The sequence below is a fragment of the Chamaea fasciata genome, unplaced genomic scaffold, assembly GCF_029207755.1.
Source record: "Chamaea fasciata isolate MVZ Bird 193981 ecotype frontalis unplaced genomic scaffold, bChaFas1.0.hap1 SCAF_9, whole genome shotgun sequence".
NCBI classification, from domain to species: domain Eukaryota; kingdom Metazoa; phylum Chordata; class Aves; order Passeriformes; family Sylviidae; genus Chamaea; species Chamaea fasciata.
The window spans coordinates 17,753,698-17,778,126 of NW_027094094.1; the positions used below are offsets into that span (position 1 = coordinate 17,753,698).

General features: G+C 40.3%; 2 protein-coding genes across 2 annotated transcripts in view; one reads left to right on the forward strand and one right to left on the reverse strand.

Moving 5' to 3' along the window:
* WDFY4 (WDFY family member 4) overlaps positions 1–24,429 on the reverse strand; it is a 113,438-nt gene that overhangs the window by 18,503 nt on the left and 70,506 nt on the right. Inside the window, exons 45-52 of the mRNA XM_066191271.1 lie at positions 22,106–22,191; positions 20,684–20,746; positions 9,482–9,524; positions 8,573–8,692; positions 7,983–8,100; positions 7,197–7,306; positions 1,892–2,045; positions 201–292 (exon numbers count right to left, since the gene is read on the reverse strand). Of these exons, the coding sequence (XP_066047368.1) occupies positions 201–292; positions 1,892–2,045; positions 7,197–7,306; positions 7,983–8,100; positions 8,573–8,692; positions 9,482–9,524; positions 20,684–20,746; positions 22,106–22,191 (786 nt within the window). The remainder of the gene's footprint in view (positions 1–200; positions 293–1,891; positions 2,046–7,196; positions 7,307–7,982; positions 8,101–8,572; positions 8,693–9,481; positions 9,525–20,683; positions 20,747–22,105; positions 22,192–24,429) is intronic.
* Positions 18,626–19,671, forward strand: LRRC18 (leucine rich repeat containing 18). The gene has a single exon (XM_066191270.1). The coding sequence runs from the start codon at positions 18,641–18,643 to the stop codon at positions 19,421–19,423; it is 783 nt and encodes a 260-aa protein (XP_066047367.1). The 5' UTR covers positions 18,626–18,640; the 3' UTR covers positions 19,424–19,671.

Consider the following 24,429-nt stretch of genomic DNA (forward strand, 5'->3'; position numbering starts at 1 on the left):
ATCTGGTCTGGAAAGTTTGTCTTGATTCAAGGTTAATTTTTAGACAGAGAAACAGACATGCAAAGCTCAGAACCAACACAGATTTCACAAAAGCAGGATGCATTTGGATCCAACACTTTCATTTGTGACTCTGGCCTTCAGAGCTTCATTTTCAGTGGTACCCAGGTAGCATTCTGTCACAGATCTTTATATTCACTGACCTGTCTGTGCAGGAGAATGAATTTATGGGGGTCCCCATCTGCCCAAGGAGGAAGCTGCACATCTCCCAGCACTGTTCCATCCTGCATGCAGCCTGCAGGAATTACAAAGGGAGAATCCAAAACAAGAATCAGACACACTGAAAATAGGAACAACTTTATTAAAATGCTGAAGTCAAAGGAAATTGAGGTGATTTTCTCACATGCAGCTTCACGTTCATCAAATTCAGTGCCATAGAAGACTGAAAAACCAGTCTTCTGGGGTTTCTGATCCAGTAATAAAGCTGTGAGAAGATGTGCTAGTAATTGTCACTAATGCAGTAAAAATATGCATGTCCTCAGCATAAACCATTTTAGTACAGAATGAAAACGTAGACAAGACAAATGTGTTTGCACAACTTTCTTTTTATACATAATCCTGTGGGCCTAACTGCCAAATATTCCTACCAAAGCAGCTACTGAAAGGGATTTTGTTCTCAAGTGCTTTGCAACCTGATTCCTTTCAGAAGGTGAGCATATGTTCTTAATTCAGAGCACAGTGTTGTGCAACTGGATGAATTCAAATCTAAATTGAGGTTCAGGTCTGGGACCACAAGTTTCCCTACAATTTAGCAGTGAACAGATTCGGGTTCTTGGCTTTGTCTATTTTAAAATCTTCCTGTATATTGGCTCTCCACTGGCAAGATTCTGGTGCCCTTTAGGTCCCCCCACCCAATTCCACTCAGGTCAGTCTCTGTATTTTGATTTCAGTCAGACTTTGTTTCTTGGCCTTCTCTCTGGAGGAAATTACCCTAATTCTTTCTTTTAACAAACTTCTAACAGATTTTTTTTTCTTGTTCTTATGTATAAATATAAACATTACTATCTTTTAGCATGCCTCATTTCCCTGATATCTTATATACAATTACAGCTAGATTTCATGGGTTAAGTTGCCTCTGCTGTCACAAAGTCGGGATGATTTTTCACGTATTTTTCCTCTGCTTTAATTGTTAACCACCCAGTGTCTATTAAAGAAAGCAACTTTGCATTGCAAATGGCATGAAAGTCCTATAAAGTGAAGTGAATCAGAACTGCCATGACTATTTCTGAATAGTGTTTTTTCTGGATTCTCTCTGAGACTTCATCATGGATGCAGAAAGGTCTAGAGACAATGTACATTCAGGGGGGATTGTGATGCTGCTTGAGGACAAGGAAAATATATTAAGTTCATCTGAGTTGTCCAGAACCTTTGAAGATGAGACGTTTGGAAACTAATCACCTTGTGATGTCATGCAGATTTAAAAAAAAAACAAAAACAAAACCATCTTTCACCAACACCATTTAACAACTGACATATCTCCAAAAGAATAGTACACCTTTAATAGTTACACAGATATGAAAATACAGGCCAAACTTTCAAAAGCAGTCAACTAGATTGATTATAAAAAACTCTACTTTGTGTGACAAAACGTGTAATTCTTTTGCCCAGAAATTAATAGGAACTACTTGTTTTTTCCTGGGCTGGAAACTTTGATCTTCTGACATAATTTACTTGTCAGAATCTTGTATTCTTGTAGTGTTATTTGAAAAAAAATTGATCTCATTGTTAGAAAGACTAATCCACATAGTCCAGAGACCAACACTCAACATATGATCTGGATCTTTCCTTTCGATAGGATGCTGGAAGGAACACTTATGTCCCTCCTAGAACTTACCAAGTTCAAAGTGATTTGCATTGGTTAGGAACTCTGGCAAGTAAAAGAATTCAGGGATGAGCTCCCTGACATCACTCATGTTGTCCCTTGATGCTGATTCCCATGTGCTCTTGACACTGTGAAACATCCGGTCTGCAACATCAAAACTCCCACCCTGTGGAGTGGAGACAGAAAAAAAGACTTCAGTCTGAGTATTCTGTTAAATTAAAAGTATCTTAGCCAATTTTGCAATGTCCTTTATCCCATGATTGATAAGGGGATGTCTCAAGATCTGTCCCAGCTCCATATATTGTGGTCTAGTTAGGAGTTATCTTAGTCCTGATTTGTGTATGTTGAGAGGCCATAAATCTTGGAGTCTTAGCACAGCCTGCAATAGCAGAGGCAAGCAGGAGCCATCATGGCCAGCTTGAGAATATCCCCATGCCCATTTTTAGTGCTTCTGAAAGCAAGTAATTTATTTCATCCCAGAATGATTTGCAAGCAATAGAGCACTACACTTGTGACCCAAACAGTTGTGAACAATCTTATGTGCAATTCTCGTGTGAAAAAAATCCTTGGAGAAGGGGAGGTTACCACTGAAGCAACATTAATTAGATCCAGGAAAACAGGAAAGGCCCGGTGCACAGGAGTGTGCAGGGACTGGTCATTCTGTGTGGGAAGGAAGGACAGCATAAAGAGGAGAGAAAAAAGAATTTCTGGAACCCAAGCTGGACTGGTGAGTAATGAAGGAGATAAAAACTACCTTACATCTTGAGAATATTTGAACAAGTTTAGATTGATGAGAGTCAAACACTAGACAAAAGTGGCCTTAGTATCCCCGGACATCATTCTGAACTAAGGCCTCAAGAGGAAATGAAAATAAAAGTCACTGAATGAATGAAGGATATATGCCTTCAAATGAAACCATTTTTCCTACAGAATTTCCTAATGGGATTTCAGATACTGAATGCATTTGTGAAAGTCCAGGTTTACGTATGGAATTCTACGTGGAGTATGGAAGAATTTAATGTAACACAAAATTTCTTTAATAATGGAAGTAACCAAATAATAATCAGGTTTTTTTGGTTTTTGGAGATGACCTGAATGAGTTTGTCAGAAACACCAAACTATTTTAGAGGAAAGCTGACTTTTTAACTCTTTTAAAGTGACAGAACTTTTGTTTCTCAATGCCTAGTTCAGGTGCTGGCAACAGTGCTGCCAGGCTAATATAGATATTTTAATTGGGGTCAATTAATTTGGATTATATGTCATGGGACATAATTCTACAGCCCACTGCCAGGGCTCAAGAGAGATTGCCAGAGATAGAATGAGTTCCTTTAATGAATACATAAGAATGAGTACAGTGAACATGTATAAATGATTGCTCACCCTCAACCGTTCAATCCTCAAAGCTGCTTCCCTGGGCAAAAAGAATAAGCTAGTGGGATTGTATAATGAAGACACTGAAACACAGATGAGGTGCTAGAGCCAGTCTGTTAAAGATATGAGCTGCAGCCATGTTCTGTCTATGGCTGACCTCTCAGGAAAATGAAATCTCCAGTTAGTCTGTTCTCTGCCTGTAGACTGTTGCATGTGCCAGATGAGGAGGACGTTGTAATTTTGCACAGTAACAATCAGCTGAAGTTTTGACTTGCAATCTATTACACAGGCAAACAACATTTATGCACTTATGTTGTGAGGATCGGATCGCATTCCCATGGATCAGATGAATGCCAGCAGCAGCTCCCACATGGGTTTCTGATGCCAAGAACCACTGCCCTTTTGGCTCCCCCTGCGTCCTTGCTCACTTAGGTTGCAACTCCTTTAGATCTGCTCTGCTCAGTCTGGCAACTGCAAGTCAAGAAGTAATTTTTGCCATATCTTTTTTTAGGGAGAAGATACCTTCATGGATAAGTTATCAGAAGACAGTAGTCAATAAACCCCAAGTGCAGAAGCCCCATTCCTTGCTTGTCTTTTGAGATACATTCACACCAAAACTTAACATATATTCCAGGTGGAAAGATCCCACCCCTCTTTCTCCTAAGGTGAATTCTGCTCAGGCTTCTGGTCCAGCCTCATCTCTAAATGACAGCATAGTTCTGGTCTAGCTCCTTGTCCTTCTTCCTTACACCAGTGACAATTGTGAAGCCTTCCCACACCCATTCAAGGGACAGAGTGAAAAAGTGGCTAATCACATGAGCAAGCCTATCTGGAGTTAATCTGATGCACAAGGTCATCTTGCTCTTGATCATTATTAGGCAGGGACCCTTGGAGTCAAATTCAAATTGAAATTAAAACAGAGTAGAAGGAGGACTATAAATAAATCAACAGCTAACAAGTATCTCATTGAAGCATATTAAAGGGCTTTGTATATTTAATCTGCACACAGTGTGCTGTGTCTGGTGGTGATTGATGCTTTTTCATCTTTTTTTGCAGCTTTTATGAGAGCTGGTGGTAATCTCCTGAGAAACAATATGATTTGTAATAAAAAGATTACCTGTATTAAATAAAAATAATATATACATAGGAAATGCTGTTAGCGCGACAAATCTGGTTAAAGATATTACCACCACGAAAAAATGTGATTTTTTCCCTGGCTGTCTAATTCATTTTAGGGAAAAGTAATATCTTTAAAACTTAAGCCTGTATTATTTATAAAGGAAGCAATAACTGATTTTCCCATTTCCTATATTAATAAATTTATTTGCATATATTTATATCAGAATTAATGAGTTTTCTCTCTCTACGAATGCAGAAACTGCACTGAAAGGGAAAAAGAGAATCAAGAATTGCTTTATGCTTTTAGATTGCAAGACAACAAACTCTTATGACTTTTCTACAGCTAGTTGGTCTCTGTTTTCTTTCCTTTCAGTAGAGGCCTTACTGTCATCAAAAATACTAGAAAATATGCTTTTTGTATATATCCAGCAGGATATATACAAAGAAAGTAGGCAAAATGATCTCTAGAGAGAAACCAGAACTTCATAAATTTGTAACACTAAGCATCACCTCGGTGGTGCTCTAGACCCAAAGACCTCAGTGTTTCTAAGAGGTGCTTATGAAGGTGCAAAGACTTACAACATGCCCAGAGATGCTGAGAAGTTGTTAGCTGCTTGTAGTGCTTAAATGACTGCTCAAGAGTCACCAACACCATGAGGAGTAAAGACCCTGCTCTCTATAAGTACTTTTGAGAGAGAAATGTCCAGAAAAGTCAACCAGCTGAAATGCAAGAGTGGGATAAGAATAAAAGAAGATAAAAAAGCTGAGTTGATCTGAAGCAAATCTCAATTTTGAGGGTGGGAAGTCCTAGAATGCCTTTCCAATAAAGACACTAAACATAGAAATTTTTACTGCTCTTTTCTGGTGCTGAGACCAGTTCTTGAAAAGAATCCCAGGAGGTACCTGACCAAGGTAAAGTGGAAGGTACCAACCAATACTTGCTTGATAAGCCAATTTCCCCTCCATTCCAGTACAATATGCACAGCACAAACAAACTTTTACCCACAGTCAGATTTCAGTACACTTTAAGAAAAGTGAAATAAGGTTTCTCCTGTACAGTCCCATTACTGAAGGCAATGCTTCCTCACTGCCACCTTCTGTGGTCAGGTGTAAATCAACTGCTTGACTTGGGAGACAAGATGTTACACCATCATCAATTTTTCACAGAGAGTACACCCAAGTGTTGCCTGTTCTTGTCATGTATTCAGACTGCCCATTTGCAGATATAAATGTAGATTTTTCACTTTTTAATATGCTGAGAAGCTTTCACAGCTCCCAAAGGCAGCAGTACCTTTACAAGAGCTTAAGTGTGGGAGTTCTCTTTTTGCAACCTGACAATAACCTGATCATACAGTTCTCAGATCTGCTGTTTTCCTAACAGCACCTCACAGTTAGCAATTCCTAAGCTACCACAGGACCAGTCACCTGGGAGAAACTACAACAATGAGCTCAGCTGAACATGGGCCAACATAAAAGCAAAAGAATAAGAACAGAAGTTCAAGAGTTTCTTTTAGTGGATCTACACCCAGAAAAAAAATTTGGTGTGTTTCAGATCTCAATAGCCTTTGAAAATAACTACCCTCAAAAAACTGCTGGTTACCTGTTTCTCACACAAAAACAGCCACAAAGCATTCACTCAGACTGAGAACTCATTATGCATGAAAAGTGTGCCAGGGAGATCCAGCAGCCTTTGCTGTTTACAACAAGAAATAACTGCTCCACAGTCATTCATGACTGCAGCTAACATATGGCTCACAGAATGTGATGGCAACCATTGCCTCAGGTGATTCACTAACCCATCAGCTACTGCTGGTAACAGCCAATATCATAGGGCTTATTACTTAATTAACACAGCACTTTATTTGTACTACTTCACTGAAAAAAAGCCCAAATCACAATAGCAAAGCACTTGGAAAGCTGCAGGAGACATGGCCATCCCTCACTATGCTTACAGCAAGTCTCCAAGCGTGAAATATTCTGGCCAAGCTATCTTCCTGTATTTCTCCACAAGGATAGGTAGATTTCAGCAAGATACTCCTTAAAAAATACACCTTGGAGGACTGGTCCTCCTGGTAGAACACAACACATTACAGAAAAGAGGGTAAAAACTCTGCTACAGCCCAAGTGTATTTGCTTGAGCATTACCAACTGCCTGCTGAAGAGGGAAATCAGGAAATTTGGAGCCCCTGTACACTGGGCAGATGGGAAAGGCACACACAACATTCAATTTCTATAAGTTTAATTCCATGGTGAGAGCCAGCCTGGCACTGTATAAACAGTAATAAGTTCAGAACAAGATTACACAAGAAAAAGATTACACAAAATACTCCTTCTGGAGCATTGGATGTAATCTCATCCCATTTCTTCAGAAAGTTGATCCCATGATCCCTATCATTTCACATGTACTAGAACCTATATGTCCTTACCTAGCCCAGGAATGCTCTTTATGCCACCACAGCAAGCTCCAAGTACTTGCCAGTAGCCCTATGACTGTACTTGGGCTTAAAAGACATGCCATTTTAAAGAATTTCATTCCAAAGTCAGAAACGTATGGTCAGACAGGCAATAAAACATTATCTATTTGTTTACATGCCTCAGCTCTCACAAACCTAAATAATCCTTCTCCCTCACATCAATCATGGCTCCCTTAAGATGTTTTCACTGAATTCAACATTCATGACATAAATGTTGCCCTGAGTAAGCCCCAAGTCCACATACAGAGCACATCAAATGACAGGAAAACTAATCCCCCTTTATTACACAGCCACAGTAACACTCGACATGGTTCATAACAAGGTGTAGGAGGGAAGTTATCTTGCCCCCTTACCTGCAGAGAACAGAAGGTCTGGGTAAACGGCTCCATTCGGACCAGGTAAGATGCCACTATAATTGCTGATGAGTAGTGAGTACAGTAATGGCACTGGGCTGACAGGTCTCCTGGAAATTGCACACAAACCACATTCCAGTACAAAATACCAGCATTTCAATCCCATAGCATCCAGTTACCACAGTACAACTAAATTCGGAACAGGTATTTTCAGCAGATGTGTTCAAAGACCTGTGAGCTACAGCACACCTTGCACTGAATATGTGCATTGAATGTGCACAGTTACCACTGATTTATGTTCATTTTTTTGCCTTCCACATTTCATTTTCTGAAGAATAAAGCCTTTGACTTTTCAAGCCATCCCTTTCTCTAGTAGTGCCAAAAAAGTCTTGGTCTTAAGAGGTCAACAGCCTCAACATTCTGTTTCCTTTTCTTAAGGTTGCTCTGAGTTAACCTGCATGCAGCAGTCTTCTACATGTAGCTTAGCTTACAAATAAGATCAATGTGTGCAGCTTTGCTATCAGCACAGTCTTTTCTAGGGAACATTGCTTTTTGCTGTAGCTTTTTTTCCTGTCCAAGGGAAGAGAACAGAATGCAGCAGGACAAGGCACACAAGGCAGTACTTGCAGGAGACATTTCTCTTTGAATTGTCAGTCAGTTTGTATTACAGCAGAGAGAGAGGCTCTCCCTGGCATGGTGTTTCCCTTAGCCACAGCTCTGCAAAGTTTTTGGGTGTTCTGAGGGGACTCAAGCCTCTGTTGTCTATTACCCTCCTAAAACACTCACCCTCAGTTTTTTCCACTTCATTGAAGCGCTGGATGAACTTGTGTTTCCTCTCCAAAGTCTGTGCTCCCATGGGCTTTGACAGGTCTCGAAATGTATGAGGATTAGTGAGGTTTAGAGTCTGAAAAGAAACCCAGCAGAGACAGAGATTTTAAGATCTTAGACATCATAACTATCCCAGTGATACTGGGAGGTGATAAAGCTGTGTTGGAAGTTTCACTCATACAGGAAGGTCACAGGTTTAGCCTCCTCTGGAACTTCACAAATAAAGGACCTGGCAGGTTGCAAATTGCTCTCAAGGCTTTTCTGTCCAAAACTCCTTCTCTGTGTTCACAGAAACCGGTCCATGGCTACCTGCTGAGCTGATGCAGCATGTCCTTAACTACGTCTGTATTAAACAGATCTTCATCCACAGAACATAATCCTCAGTAAGCTGACCTGAAGATAAAGCTAATCTATATGAAATCAGTACAGTTCAAACTACTTCAAATTTTAAACCCTTGGTCTAGACCCCTCTGCTTCAATGGCATCATTACCAAACCTTTGTGCAGTTGCTACCATAAAAAGTACGGAATTCTGCAGCCAGCACTGACCTCAGAGTGGTAGTCAGCAAGGACCCATGGAAACACAGGATACTGCATGTAATCATTGTAGCTGCGGCCAGCCAGAGTGTTCAGGTACATGAGGTAATCAAAATTGCTGATCTCCCTCTTCTGCAGGGAAAGGAAGCAAGCATTAAAATCTCCAGACTCTGCCCCTAGAATCCATGCAAAGGCACCCTCATAGGCCTGTGGTTCCCAGGTCCACCAGGACAGGAATGAGATAAATAGTGAAATCAATCACCCTTTGCCATTTAGATCAACACAATACCTCTTATACAACAAGGCATTCAACAGAACCTGTCTTCATTCCGTCTCTTCTTCAGACAGGCCATTTGCATTTGTCTATAATCATGCAGTGCTTTTATCCTGTATTTGCATAACAGAGCACGTTTTCTTGATTTAAAAGTGAGACAAATGCATGCAGTTTGGATATTGGAAAACCCTGGACAACTGCTTATACAGAAAAGGTTGCACAAAGTGCTACATATAAGCAAGAAGGTATAGATTTCTTCATTTGTCTTGAGTCACCAAGATCACTGCTACAGAAAAGTAAACACATCTCCCAGCTCAGCAAAACATCTGTGCGTTGATTTAGATGCAGAGATGATCTGTGAACAGGCATTCAGCTAGGTGGCTCTCTTTGGTCTCAATTTAAAAATGTGCACAAAATCACACTTAATCTGCTGGACAGTAGCACCAAATGTTTCATAGCAGAAGGAGCAAAGACTGCAATAACCAGATGTAAATACTATGCTCCTCTTGCCAGCAACCTCACCTCCAGCAGTGAGAGAACAGCTCAGGCCTTGAGCTGTTGTACACACACACACATCTGTGTGCAGACAGACATATCTGTGTGGTGAAATTCTTTGGTTAATCATGTGCAGCCAAGATTTAGCTTACCTGCCACTTCTGGAGCATTGTCTTTTCCCCTCCTGCGTGTTTCCTGTATGGAAAAAAAAACATTTGATTGAAACAGCCTACTTCAGAACAATAAGAGAAAGTCAATGCACTAACATCTGTGCTCCCTGTGTCCCTTGCTCTCATTGCACAGAAATGAGAGAACGCCAACACTGGATGGCTGAAGTTCCATCATTGACCAAATGATTCCAAAATCAGAGTGTCATTGATTAGGTTAGTACTGTTCTGAGTTAGGCCACACTGCTCAGTCTGTACTCCCAGTCTCATGCCATTGTAGAGCTATAGAGTGCTAATGACAGGTACCATTAAGCCTGTCTGCTTCTATTCTGAAGCCATATTCTCAAAAGCTTATGCTTTTCTGAAGCATTCAGAAAATGCTGTCTTAAAACGAGAAGTCTCTCAGTCTCCATATCAAAGACTGTTGTTGAACAAAGCACTTTGAAACATAGTTCTTAAAGAGTAGATTGTCATTTTAATATTTTTTAAAGTAATAAATATGTCTTTTCCACTTTTTTAGTTCTCAAAGTGCAACTTGTTATTAAAGCTTAAAATAAAAACCCCAGATCAACTAAAAGCAGGGGAATTCACTTGAACATAAGAAAGAGTCAAAGGTTCTGAGGAAACAAAAATTGCAATTCAACTCCATTGAACCAGAATGTATGTCAGTATTTGAAGACCATGGACTTGCTCTTGTCAATATCTAGAGACCAAACTGAGACAAGTTAGAACTGGGTTATCATGGTTTAACCCCAGCTGGTAAACAAGCCCAACACAGTCATTTATGAGCTCTCCCTGCATAGGGATGAAGGAATTGCAGTGGAAAAAGTGAGAAAATTTGTGGAGTAAGATAGTTTAACAGATAAAGCATAGGATGTGCACGCAAGCAAAACAAAACAAGGAATTCACTCACTACTTCCCGTTGGCAGTCCAGTATTGAGCCATCTCCATGGCTCCATCACATGTAACCATGACTTACGAAAACAAACATCATCACTCCGAATGTCCCTGCCTCTTATGCTCCCAGGTTAATATGCCGAGTATGGTATAGTTTGCTGTGGAACATGCCTTTGGCCAGTGGGGAATCAGCTGTCCTAGCTGTGTTATCTCCCAACTTTTTATGCACCCCAAGCCTCCTTATGGTCCCGGTGGGACAGTTTAAGGGATAGAAAAGGCCTTGACTCTGTGTAAGCACTGCTCAGCAATAACTAAAACATCTCTGAATTATCAACATCACTTCCAGCACAAATCCAAATGCAATTTTCTTCTACATTGAGGAAAATCTACTCTATCCCAGCTAAAACCAGTACATAGATTGAAGAAACTTTTCATCTGCCAAAGTAAACAGGCTTACTGACATGATACAATACTGGTGGTAAGAGAGGCTCTTCCTTTCAAGAGTAAAACAAATCCTAAACTGTCAGCTCAGAGTCAGGACGTTTCAGTTCATGAAGTGTACGGAAATGAGTTCAGCATTAATTATAAAACTACTGCAGGAATAACCAGCTGCTATTTTTCACTCCTGTGCTTTGTATTGGATCACACTAGAAATCCACAAAATAAGGCCTAAAGTAGCTTCAAAGAACTTAATAAAACACCAGAATGGTCTATGATCATTTCCACTTTATTGAATTCGCAGTTGTAAATTCTTGTCAACCACCTCTCATGCTTATGAATAATTGTTTTACTGCCTATTCAATCCTGGAACAGTTAATAGTGTCCTTAACATAAAGGAAAAACACTACAGTTTACACATTTTTTTATTCCTTGCTTAGGACTCTCTTCAGAGAAAAGTGTGTGTCTGAGACAAGATTTTTGAATGCATAAGCATGAAAGCCAGGATGAATTCTAGCACATGGTCTACATTTTCTAAGCTTTGCTTAGGTCTCCTGCTAAGCATATGAAACCTAGTAATGATAGGCTATGTTTCTGGAAACCAATACACACAAAGGTGTAGAGTTCATGTCCAGTACAGAAAAATATGATCTTCATTCTTTGTTAAAAAAAAAAAAAAAAAAAAATTATACAATTTACACAGTGCAAATCAGAAGAAATTCTATTGACTAGAGTAGTTGTGTTGCACCCTCAATTTGAGCAACACATAGCTCATGAATGTGGGAACTCCAAAGTACAAAAGAGGTATCATGAACACTTACCCTTTAAAATTGAAGTACTAAAGTCCTCTCCCACTCTATGTACATTTCACAGATCTTTGCCCCAGTGGCCTTTGTAAGGTCTCCAAGACACATTTGGAACTCAGAGAGGATATCTTAAAGGGATGTAACAGGATCAGGATTCCTGGCATTATTTGAAGTTGGTTGGATTAGGCTGTCTGTTCCAGAGTGATCAAGTTAGGTCCTCCCCTTTCCACAGGGGCATACTTGCTCACTAAAACCATCCAGGTTTATTTTGGATTTCTGGCTGAGTTAGAAAGCAGGAGAGAACATTACAAAATGCTTCACAGAGGACTAAACTGGGCCAGTCTTGTGTGGATGTTATGCAAATACACATATGTTGACTTGTGGGTGCCATGACACCCTAGTGAAATGCTCTGCTTGGCACAAGCCCGAAACAGCTAATAAGATCATACAAGGGTCAAAATAATTCTTTCTGCTGACTTTGGGAACCACTACATAACTCAAAGAAGTTGACAAGTCCACCATGTCATGAAAATAAGCAAGGCTAAATGTAGTCTCTCCCCTGTAAAAGCCATTCTGGGTCTCAGAGGATGCTCCCTCTAATTCCCCGGAGATCTTAAATTTTCCATTCTCCTCTGTTTACTCAGGGTCTTCAAACAAGAATTGCATTATAGGCAGCTCAAGTCTATTCCTACTTTCTCCTTGATAATCAATTAGCATTTTTCCAGCCAACACCTCTCTAGACAGCATGGCAAAAGTTCAGTGTAGATGAAGGTCAGATATCCAACTGCAGTAAGTGCATTTAAAAATAAATAAATAATCAAAGGCTGGTTTGTAAAAGAAAGTGAAGTGCTTTATAAATATAAATAACTAAAGTTCCAGAGGGAGTGAAATTATATGAACTCAAGAGAAGTACCTACAGATCTATCCATATCTTAATTTATAAGGTATTTGTAGGGCACCAGCCATGGCAGAATGTAAACACTATGTGTACTAATGATGATCCACCTTTGGCCACTCTATATGTAAGTGATTTATTAATCCCTCTTCCATTAACATCAGACTATGATCTCACCCTTGTGATATCCAGTGTGCCATTTGCTAGAGACTGGTGGACCTCAACCCATTTGGAGATTCATTGCAGATGAGACAATCTCAAAGCATAAGATTTTGCCCTCACTAAAATTATTACTAAAATTCCAACAAACTTAATAGGTTCTGAGATTTTACAAAACTGCTTTAATTTTCTTTTCTTTCCTTCCATCCTCTAGACTACAGTCTGAGAGACTGTGCAAAGGCTCTCCAAAACTAACTGTTCTTTACGAATCTTTGCAATTACCAAAGATATTGTAAGGAAAATCTCCTCTTTAGTAAACCAAAGCTTATGTACAAATCATACTTTTAACAGAGGAAAGAAGACTTCAAAAGAAATACCGGCTTTCCCTTGTGAAACAATCAAGTATCTCTTAAACTTAAAAAAGTTTTTGGTTAGATTACTTTATTCTAAAGGTACAGTGTCTTCCTTGTTTGACTGTACCAGTCCACCTTCCAGTTATGCCTAATCTGTGCTAAAGAATTGAGATGTAATTCAAAATAAAAAATAAACACCAGATTCAAGTAGGTCTCCTTGAAGCTGGGTGTCTTGAAGGGGCTTGGGGTGGAGAAAGGAATCTCCCTCATTTATGGAACACTGCTTGCACCATGTGCATTCACAGTGCCTAAACCGAAGGGATAACATTTCCACTGTGGAGATGCTGCACTCAGGCATATTCAGGTTGTGAAGAAACACATCAAGAAATCCAGTTAATTTGTTTAGGAGAGCAGAATGCAATCTCCAACCCTAGAATCAGACAAGTACATTAACATCATCAGCTTCTTTATGCCAATAATATATTGGACCTATTATCAGCAGGAGAGGCCTCAATGTTGCATGTCTGTAAATAATACCTAAACAAACCCCTCAGCTTCTTCTCTTCCATAGCAGAAATTCTTTCAGATATTACTTTGAAATTATTGCGATCAGCTACTAAAAGCTTGAGCTTGGTAACCTCAGACAGAGGGACAAATTTCAATAAATTCACATGTTCCAGAGAGAAACTGTCATAGCAAGTGCACTTTTGAAGGGTCACTGATAGGTGTGGCAGATAGATACATATGCACAGATAAATTGCAGCTCACATACTCTCTGCTGCACCATTGCACGAGCCTTCCCTCCTGTGTCCACATCTATCCCATCTGGCATGTGCTAAGGATGGTATCACAAACATCGTGAGTTTTAGCACAGAGACAAGCAGCTCTCACTCTGCTACAGCCAAGTAAAATGAAACAAGTCAAGTGACTCAAATGGACATCTGAGGCAGTGTTAGAAGCTGACTAACAACTCTAACGAGCTCCAGATGCTTTTTCTCCTGGCATAATTTGAAAAACAACATTTGCAGGCACTGCATGCCGTTCATTCAGTTCTTTTCCTTTCAGCTCGACCTTGCGCTCTGGAACCAACCATTATGCTAAGGATCTTCGAGGGTGTAGCACTCCTGTTGCTTAGTAACAGTAACTTAGTTCCATAAGCTGCAGAAGGAGCACTGAATAGCAGGACCCTGGAGTTGGGGAAGCCCTTTTGCCACTCCTCACTGGCACCAGGCTTCTTGAAGAGCTGCCATTTTCCATCAAGGAAGTACGATTCAGAATTCACAGGACTGTGGAAAGGAAACTGTCCTGTGTTTCGTGCTCATGGGTTGATTTACAGACTGAAAGATTAATTCATTATTCAAAGAAGAGAGAGAGAGGACAACTGCACAGTAACAGTGCGAATGCTCAGCCCACACTACTGAGAAAAACAGAGCAGTTTGTGACATCTGCACCTCGCCCTCTAGGCCTTTTGAGCTACTTACCCGGTAAGATCACATGCAGGGGGGAAGCTTGGCATAATTGTAAAGATGAAACAATGTTTTTGCTTATTCTTAGTGGGCCTTGGTTTTGCAAGTGACTTTGCACTGTGTGATAGTACAGTGGCCCTGAAGTCACCTGGAAAAGTAAGAATATTAAGAAAGGAAACTTCTCTCAGACTATTTACTTATGGTGGAATTTAGTCTAAACCTGCCTCTTAGCAAGAGAATGCATTTAAGACAGTCAATGAACTAATCTCTTCCACAACGGATCATATCCAACAAGAAATGGCAACAGGCTTGTAAGCAGGGAAGTGGAACTGCTTGGCTTCATGCAAAATCATTTGCTGTATGAATGCTGGTTTTAGCTCTGCATGCAAGTATTTCACTACAGATGATAGTATCACCTATTCCATGGGTGAATTAGCACACGTCACATCATAGCCTCCCTGCCAACACAGAGGTGCAGGGAATGTGGAGCTCTGCTGGGCTTGCCAGGCCTGCTCTACAGCATGCAGAATTCCAAGAGGAAAGACAGAGGAAATTTCTCACAGAGTAGTTCGAGATGGGCTCAAGAAGGTTCTGTGCAGCTTCGGGTGCAGTGAACTAGGAAGCACCAACACTAGAAGAAAATACTAGGCAGAACCACAGAGAAGGAGGTCCTGAAGCACCAAACACTGCTACTGGTAGAAGGCCAGTTCTGCTCCCGCCTGGGCTGGGAAAGGAAAAAGAAATCTTTGGGTCCAAATATGCAGTCTTTAAGGATCAGATCTTCTTCTTAGGGCAGGCTTAAGATACAATGGGTCATTGACACACGTGTACTATTAATTTCTGTATCAGATCAACCTCTAAACTCCAGGCCTGTTAAGCAGTCCTAAGGCTCTGGGCTTTCAAAAGCCCTTCCAGACCAAAGAGTCTAACAAGTGTGGATAGAAAGGGAATGGGTTTCCTAGTCAAGATCCATTTTAGTCAGCTCTTATCACAGAAATACAGCACCCTCCATCCCAGGAAAAGCCTTGCCAACAACTCAGGGTGAACCTGACAGTGGGGTGCAGGATTAGAGAAAACAGGTGGAAAGTCTCATCATTGTTTCTTAGCTGGTATGGCAGCACATGTACCTCTCCCTCTGCCATTCCAGGAGATCACTGTGAGCGTAAGATTGAACGGGCATAATTAACATTTTAGCAAGGAAGACTCCTGTGATTCCTGAATTTTTAATATCAGTGGCTACAGAACTGAGGCCCTCTTACACAGAGCCAAAGACAATGAGACATGGCTAAGTAAGCTCCATTATGTCCAGCTACAGCCCTGTAAAATACTGATAATTAGTTTACAAGCATGCAGAGGCAGGCGAGCTATTCATCCCTTCAAGTTGTCAAGCACACTGAAATGTTTCTGCAGACCTCTAGTACTAATTCCTATTTTTGGAATTGCAAATCCTAGTTTTCTAAGTTTGAAATGTGCCTCCAACTTTTAACCCAAACTAAAGAGCACTTAGAGTGAGCACTCCCTACGGACTTGATCAGTCTATCTGAGGTTCACAGCTGGATTTGAAAAAATCTGACTAAAGAAGGCTCTGTAAAGACACTCTTTGCAGTCTGAACACTATGCAGTACATCATACAAAGAGACCTGTCTTGAGAAAAATCACACTGACCTTTTTGTTTGGACTTCTTAAAAACCTGAAAGGTCCAGGTTCAAACTTTGTAGCAGCTTGGAAAGGGTTACTGACAGAGAAATACTCAAACCCAGCAGGCCGAACAGCAGCATTCGTCCTGCCAAGCGTCCAGCACTCAACCTTGTACGCCAGGCTCCCTCTAGTGCTGCCAGGCACGCACAGCGCAGAGGGACCCCAGCACTGGGAGCCAGTTACAACAGTGGCACAATTGAATGATTCTTTGCCTAGGTGGTATTTTTTAAAACAGGAAAGGAAACTATTTTGGCTCAATGTTTCCCTCTTGGATTTTAAATGAAAAGTAATTAAAAAAAATTATAGGAACTGAACACAATGTTTTCTGAGTTTTAAAAATGTTTAAAAAAAGCATTTTAAAAAAAATTTATAACTTTGAAATTAGGAAAAAAAATGTTTTCTTGAGGCTCCCATTAATTTTTTAAAGGCATACTTGGTTGAGAAGCTTCACTTATCAAAAAGCACTGATTGTCTTGGTCAATTAATCCAACACAAAATTCAAAGAAAAAGTCAGACCCAAAGGTCACCTGGTTCATGTCAATTGCAGGAAGCAGGAAGTCTCTCTCCATTCTGCTAACACATAAGAAAGCTCTCCTGTAGATCTTTTTCTGAAGCTTGGTTGCCACTCCACCTCTGTGCACCAGAAAGGATTCAGGGTGTCCTGTACCAGCTGTAGGGCCCTGGCATTCCCCATACTGCTTCACTTTATCTTCCCAGAATTGCCAGTAAGACTGTTGCATAAAATCCTTAACATGAGTGAGCTGTGATTAGAAAACCCTGCTGTTTTGATCTCCAGGACTTTCTACTAACTCCTGGGGAAATTGACACTAACATCAAAATAGGTGAAAGGAGTACTTATTTATTCTGCAGAGTACTTTGCTTCAGTTACCAGTCAACATATAGATAGAATAGCATTGACGTTAGTCCTTGATAATACGGTTCTGTAAATAGTCATGAGAGACAAACGTGAAAGTGACACACAGAAACATTTAACTGTGTTTAAATATTTTCATATAAAATAACAGAAAACCTATTTTGGAACACACCCTCAGGGCAAGCACTGTGCTGCTTCCAGTATTTTCTGAAGCATCTGCCTCATAACAGAGCTCTTGGGAGAGTGGGTGGTAGCTGGGTTAATGCTTTTGCATTATTTTGGGCTATGGCATGTAATTGAAAAGAACTAAAATGCCTTAGTTGTAGCTTGAGCATCCCCTTCATGTATTCACACATGATTAATGAGTAGCCAAAAAGCCTGAAGGGTTTGTAGGGAAGTCTTTCTAATAGGAACATGTATTGTCGACAAATCCATATTTTGTCCTAAACAATCATTCATCAAAGCTGAAATCTAATTCTTCAAAATTAAATGCCAGAGCACCCAGACCTGAGATTACTCAGCTGTAACCTGTGCTCCTCTCTAAACTCTCACTGGGAGGGACATTGTCATCCATTTCCAGGGAATAAACCTATTTTCTTTGCCACTAGCCATAATTAGCAGCTGTATTTAATGACCTTTGATTAGAAAGAGTTCACCAAGCCTGAGAGTAAGTGGACTATACTCTTACAGGCCTCACTTCCATGAAGCATCTAACACATGCTGAGCATCAGTATAAGTCAAAAGTCTGACTACTACACCTACATCATTTTGCTGAGGGCAGGGCACCTTTGCAGTGGGAGACACTCTATCCCCCAGCATGAACAAAACAACAAGGTTAGAGTGTTCAGAGGAGGAGACACTTAGCAAGGCCTGGTTTAACATAGCATTAAGCAGCAATGACACCAACATGCCTGTTGCAGTTTGCCCTGTAGGTGATGAATGAATTGCCAATTCATTTCTGGCAAGTCTGGGAGCCCACCATGTTCCTGAGTCCTGGTCAAAACAAAACTCTTTGTTATTTCCTTTAAACATTTAATCTTTCAATAATGTCCAGAGCCCAAATCTCATGTCCATTACACAGGAAATTTAACCAACCTGTTAGCAAATGCCAGGCCTGTAAAGATGGCAACTGTTGATCTGGTAGAATGAGACAATTTTGGATAGCTTCTTTTAATGCACTCTCTAAGGACTGGGTTGAGACCCACAATATATTTTTCTCCAGTCCTCAACTGGCTGATAGATAATAACATATTTCATTCAGTTTCATAATATCCTAAGATCAAATCAGTATTTAGGAATGAAAGACAGCAAATCTCTCCCACTTGTAATTTCATCCTGTAATGTTGATGTTACATTGCAATGAAATAATACTGTAAATTATTAGACTTCCACATACTAAAAATACTTTCAGGAAGGATTTTCAGAGTTGCAGGTTTGCCGTTGAAAATTCCAGCATTAACATATAACTATGTGATTAACAGCCATGGTTTTCAAAGGCTTTATTGGAGTTCTCACATTTTATCCACAGAGTCTGGTGTGTCTGTCTATCAGCAGAGAGATGCCCAAGGGAAAAGGACCACAAGGGAAAAAGATCACCTTGAAAGTGGCCAAAAATGCAGTCCGAGTAGCTTTTAATGGAAGGCGCTGTCTTGACTTAAGCAAAATGGGCATTGCCACCTTCCCCAAGTGCATTCTGGAGCTGGCTGATGTGGAGGAACTTGATTTGAGCAGAAACATGTTAAGAAAGATTCCAAACATCATTGAGAAGTTCCAGAATCTGATGTGGCTGGACCTGCATAGTAATCAGCTTGATGAGCTGCCCGCAGCAATAGGCACACTAAAGAACCTTACTTACCTGAATTTATGCAACAACAAGTTGACCACAAAAGGTCTACCAGAAGAGTTGACCCTTCTCAGGAACCTGCGTACTCTCAACCTTGGCTTGAACTGTCTTGAGACTATTCCCACCACTCTTGGGACCCTGAGGGAACTTACTGAACTAGGTCTCTTTGACAACTCCTTGACCCTCATCCCAAAGAGTGTGAAAAAGCTCCCCAAGCTTGAGAGACTGAATGTAAAAAGAAACCCTTTACCAGAATTTGCAAAGGAAGATGAGCCAATTGACACCGTTAAACGCATAGAATCGCTTTACTTAGTAGAAAAGAAAGACCTGTGCAATTCCTGCCTGGAGATGTGTCAGGGTGAGAGGGACGAGCTGCACAAGTTAGAGGACGCAACACCCGGCCCCTCAAATAGTCCAAGTTTCCCTTCACTTGCTACACCCAATTCCACTGCAATGGATAACCAAGAAGAATGGAGAATCAAAGACGAAAATCCTTGAAATATACCAAGGCACTCTACAGACCATGTTCCATGAAGTCCTTCCCAAGCAAATAAAAAGCTGACCTCCATCCTCCTCTGTTTTCCTGCAGTTTTGCATCTTTAAAGACCAGCTTCATTTTAGAAGCATATCTCTGTGGTCTCTAAAATGAAAACCAGAACAACTAAACCAGATGTGCATTTGGAAAAGGCTATTTACATCTGGGCCTGTCCCTACAACATGTTCTCCATGTTTGGGCTTTTTGGGGTCTTTTGTGTGTGCAGTGTCCAATAAAAGGATCTTTCAAAAAATAGGCTTTTCTAGTAAATCCATTCCCCCCACTAAGCCCCAAATATTATTTCTGTTCATTTTCATAGAGTGAGACAGAGTTGAACTAGTCTCAATAAATACAATTTGGAGGAAAAGGCAAAGACCTTTGGCTGCTGGTGGCTGCCACCAAGCTCTGAGTCTCAAAAGGCACTGCCAGTGTAGGAGCTGCAGGCCTGTTCCAATTCAGCAGAGGCAACAAACAGCAGTATTATGCTCAGGTGTAACTAAGCAGTACAAACACAATGCTTAGAGATAGATAACCAGTGATCCTGGTTGCCATCAAGGGGTCAGATTCTGCAAGTTCTTTGGGATTTTGAGTGCTATACCTAGGCGCAGCAATCTCCAAGCTGCACAACACAAACAGCATGACTGGCCATACTCATAGTGTTTTGTCAGCCTCTGAGTCTCTCTCCAAGGAAGATGTAGAAGGGGTAGGAAAAATATTTCTCTTTTTAAGGGTCCCAGGCTTATCACTTAAGCTGTGACTAAAGTGATTAAGAGCAGAAGAGTCACTGTTTTCCATGATCCAAGAGTCAGCTTCTGAATTGACAAAGTCAGGTATCCACACAGCACTTTTAGCTTTCTGTTGACATGTACATATGCACATGTGCACCTGAGCATGCACATTCACTTCTGAAAACACATCCTTAGGGCAGAGAGTGCTGACATCCTGCAAACAGCAATATAGAGGGACAAGCAGATTATAAAAGCACTCAAGCATGACATGAGAAGGGCTGCCAGTGGCCATAATAACCTATGGTGACAGCAAACATTTAAGTATATTCCAATGAAGAATAAAGTAAGCTACAATGCTTTTTGAAGTTCTGCCAACACTTTTGCATCTTGAAAAGGAAGGATACAAATAGGTACGTTTCTATAAACTTTTTTTAACGTGCAACTTATTCACATAATTGCACTTATTACAGTCATCCAATGTTTCCTATGTTTTACCTTATATTTAGGGATTCTTCTGTTATCCCCTTCGACTTCAAAGCAGGTTGGAAAGAGCAAAATCTATAGGAGATATAAAAGGTCACATGATAGTTATGCAAATGGTTATTAGGACACATTAGATATCTGTATAATGCTATGTCCTCACAACTTTCTTCAGGAAGCCACAGTATTGCCCTGAGACTCTAACCTAGGACAAAGCTGTAAAACAACAAGTAAAAGGATACATCTAATATTGAGAAGTTGCTATGGGCTGGATAAAAGCAGCTTCTTTCCCCAACAGGACTTTGAATTTATACATAGGGTTATGGACTTTTTGGTTTAAGGTGCTATTGAAGTCAGAGAATAAGAATCCACTCAGACATTTTTTTAGCAAAAATGGCAACAAAAGCACCAGCCCTCATCTCAGCCATTCATATTTACATTTGCTGTGGATTTATGGTATCAGACAAACTATACCCTTGAAATATTTAGTTTTGGTGGCCTTTAGCTGAGGTTCAGAACCTTGTCTTGAACTGCCTTTGAAAGATTCCCCCAAGAGATACTTGTCAGAACTCAAAAACAGCAAAAATAAGGGCTGGCTCTGGGGCAGATCCTGGTGATTCTAAGTAGCCACACTATGCAGCCTGTTTGGAAAGGAAGAACAGACAAATCTGCACTTCTTAATGTAATACTGCAATAGGGATTGTTCAGAGATTTCAGGAGCAGAGGGAATTGCTACGATTCTTTAGAAATTAACAGTACCAATGCGCAGTTTGGGCTGCAGAATTTAGTACAGTAAGCACTAGTACTGAAGTGAATTTTCCTGTGTAAATGCCAGTGAACTCAATCCTGATATAATGGCCAGAACTGCAGTAGACAATAACGTATAAGAAAATAAAGTGCAAATTAATCACTTCATAGTCTTACATTCAAGTCCCATTAAACAAGACAAGCACATAAGGTGATTTTTTTAAAAAAAAGTCAGTATTAAAAGTTAACTCTACAAAGATAAAGTTGGAGACACAAAAATATGTTATTTCTAAATAATCTAGTGATACTATGAAGGTTGGAAGAAAGCAGGAAGAAACCTTCCTTCACCCAGTACTATGAGGTGAGGTGGAGGTGGCTCTCATCTCAGTGGGAGGAAGGAAAACAGCTACAGTCAAAATTTCCTGAGATGCAGGGACACACATCACACCTCTGGGTTCTAGAAAAGTCCTACACATAAGATCCCTTGATAAGTCAATGCCTATATAATGCTCCAAAGAGTTCACAGGTCAGAAAAAGGAAAATTTCACAGCTAAAGTGTAACCCATTAAAGCTCAAGGAAAAAAATGGAAAATAAAGCTCCTGCGGCAACACAACACAGACACCTGACACCAGGATAAATCAGGGTGGTATACCAGGAGCATTCCCACATTATTGTGAACTAGTCATTACCTTTTAAATATCTTATTTCGGTCACTGTCATGGAAGACAAGAAATCTGGAGTAACCATTTCTGAAGAATATTTCCAAAGCAATCTCCTGGAAAGGTAAACATTTACAGTGTGAGGAGCTGCAGAGCAAAGCCTAGTGCTGCAAAGGGTCCATCATGGTCTGTCCAATTCTTCAGGACTTTAAAAATAAGTCTTTGACTTTTTTGACATATGTGCAAAACTAAAGCAAAATATGTCTAACATTCTAAATTTCTTCATCTGTAGGGATGATCCTACTAGGTGACTAGGAGTTCAAACACATCTTTGAAGCAAAACCAAACTCCAGATACTGGTTCTATCATTTACCTTTTCCTGCTGCTTCTGAAACATTTTTATCATGAAATCTCAGTGTGATTAATAAGATAATAGTAGCATTAGGTTCCAACTAGGTGATAAAGATAACACAAAGAGGGGATTTTAAAAAAGTTTAAATTAGAAAGCAACCATACTGCTCTCTAAATTAAGACAGTGCTCAACAGAACTGCCAAATAATTTCTCCTGACTAGAAGCACCAAAGGAAGAAGGCGAGTTTATTACATTTTGCACCAAAACTTTGAGGAATTAAAGTTGAAAGAAAACTTCACTCCCTTTCCCCCCTCCTCAGAATGTCTTCACACATTGTTTTGCTGGGCATTAAAATATAATCCCATTATTTACTTAGTGAGAGGTGTCCCCCCCCCTCCCCCAAGTCATTCAAGTAAAACTATAAATAACATGTAGTGTCTGGGAACTCAGACATGAGTTTCAATCCAAATGTGGCAGGTGCAATACAAACCTAGGGAAACACTCTGATGGCAGGTGGCCCATACATAATTCAGAAATAAAATATAAAGCAGAAACGTAATATGAGAGCAGCTATGACAATAAACAGCTTGCAGCATTTGTTCTGAAGCTCAGCTTTCCAAACGAGATCTGCTGAAGTGTTGCCATTACAGAATTGGGCCAGTGCTTTGCTCTGGGCTGGGCTGTGTGCATGGACAAGAGGAGACAAGCTGAGGCACAGTCTCTGCCTAAACAGCTTATCTACATGTCCTGCACAGAAAGTACAAGGAATCAGCTTTCCTTTTTTCCCACAATATTTTTTCAAAGAAGTTTGTGGCACAGAGTCTCAGCACAAGCCTGATAGAGATACATGAGTTTTCAGTTCATTAACTGAAAAAAACAACCCTGGAACAATAACAGACCATGGAACAACAACAAAACCCCCAAGCCACAAAACCCCTCAAACCAACAAGCTCAGCCTTTGCCCCAAGCCCATTCAGAGACTATTTCTACTCATCTCCACTTTTCACTTTTGGGTCACACCAAAAATTTCTATTTTGCATGTTAAAAAAAATCCATGCATACACAAATGTGAATATATGTGTAGATGGAAGTCTTCTGCTGGCAAATTTGATGCAATCCCCCAAACAGGAGAGGTGACAGTTCCGCTCAGGCTGATCACCAGTGATCTTAGTAAGCTTCATACAGTTACTCAGAACATGACTTACCATTCCTCTACATGCTCGGTGAGTGACCTAACCACTGCAATATACTGTATCCTGAAGCAAGTGTCACCTACCAAAATTCCCCAGTTTGCATGCATAATTAAATATATAATAAAACAGGGCTGAGTCATGGATGAGTACCATACTACATGACCTAAGACAATTACCAGCCCCATTTTCTCCAGCTTCTGAATCTTCAAACTGATTCCATAATTACCCACTGAATCTCAACCTTCCAAAAATGAATTCAAAATAACAAGTAACTAGTTACAGCTGCTTCAAAGCTTTGTATTTTTGTCAAATCTGTGAATTACTCCTTAGACTGTACCAAAACCCTCTAAAGCAAATACAGGCCCTGGTATTGCAAGAAGCTCTAGTTACAACTCTTCTGTGATTCTCCTGACAGGTTCACCTAAACAAGACAAAACTGAAAAAGTACCAAGGCCCCTGGTGATGAGTAGCTCCTGGGTATTACAGCTACCGGCACAGAATCCTCTTCTTTGGCTTATGGTTTTTTTACTGAACCACATGCACAACTTCAAAGTTATTCCAAGAGGCCCGGGATAAGTGTATTAGTAACCCATAGTACACTGATGCCATGACTACTGAAGTCTTTGGGAGCTGAATATCACTGGAAGTCAGCCACTTACTGGTAGCTTTCATAAAAATAAAGAACATTAACTTCAAATCTAATTTTCAAATACACTGTGTGAACAACACTGTTAGCCCAACAATTAATAAGCCAACCGCTTCAGTCAGGGTGTTTAAACACTTTGGTGAGTATGGAAAGGAGTTTGTAT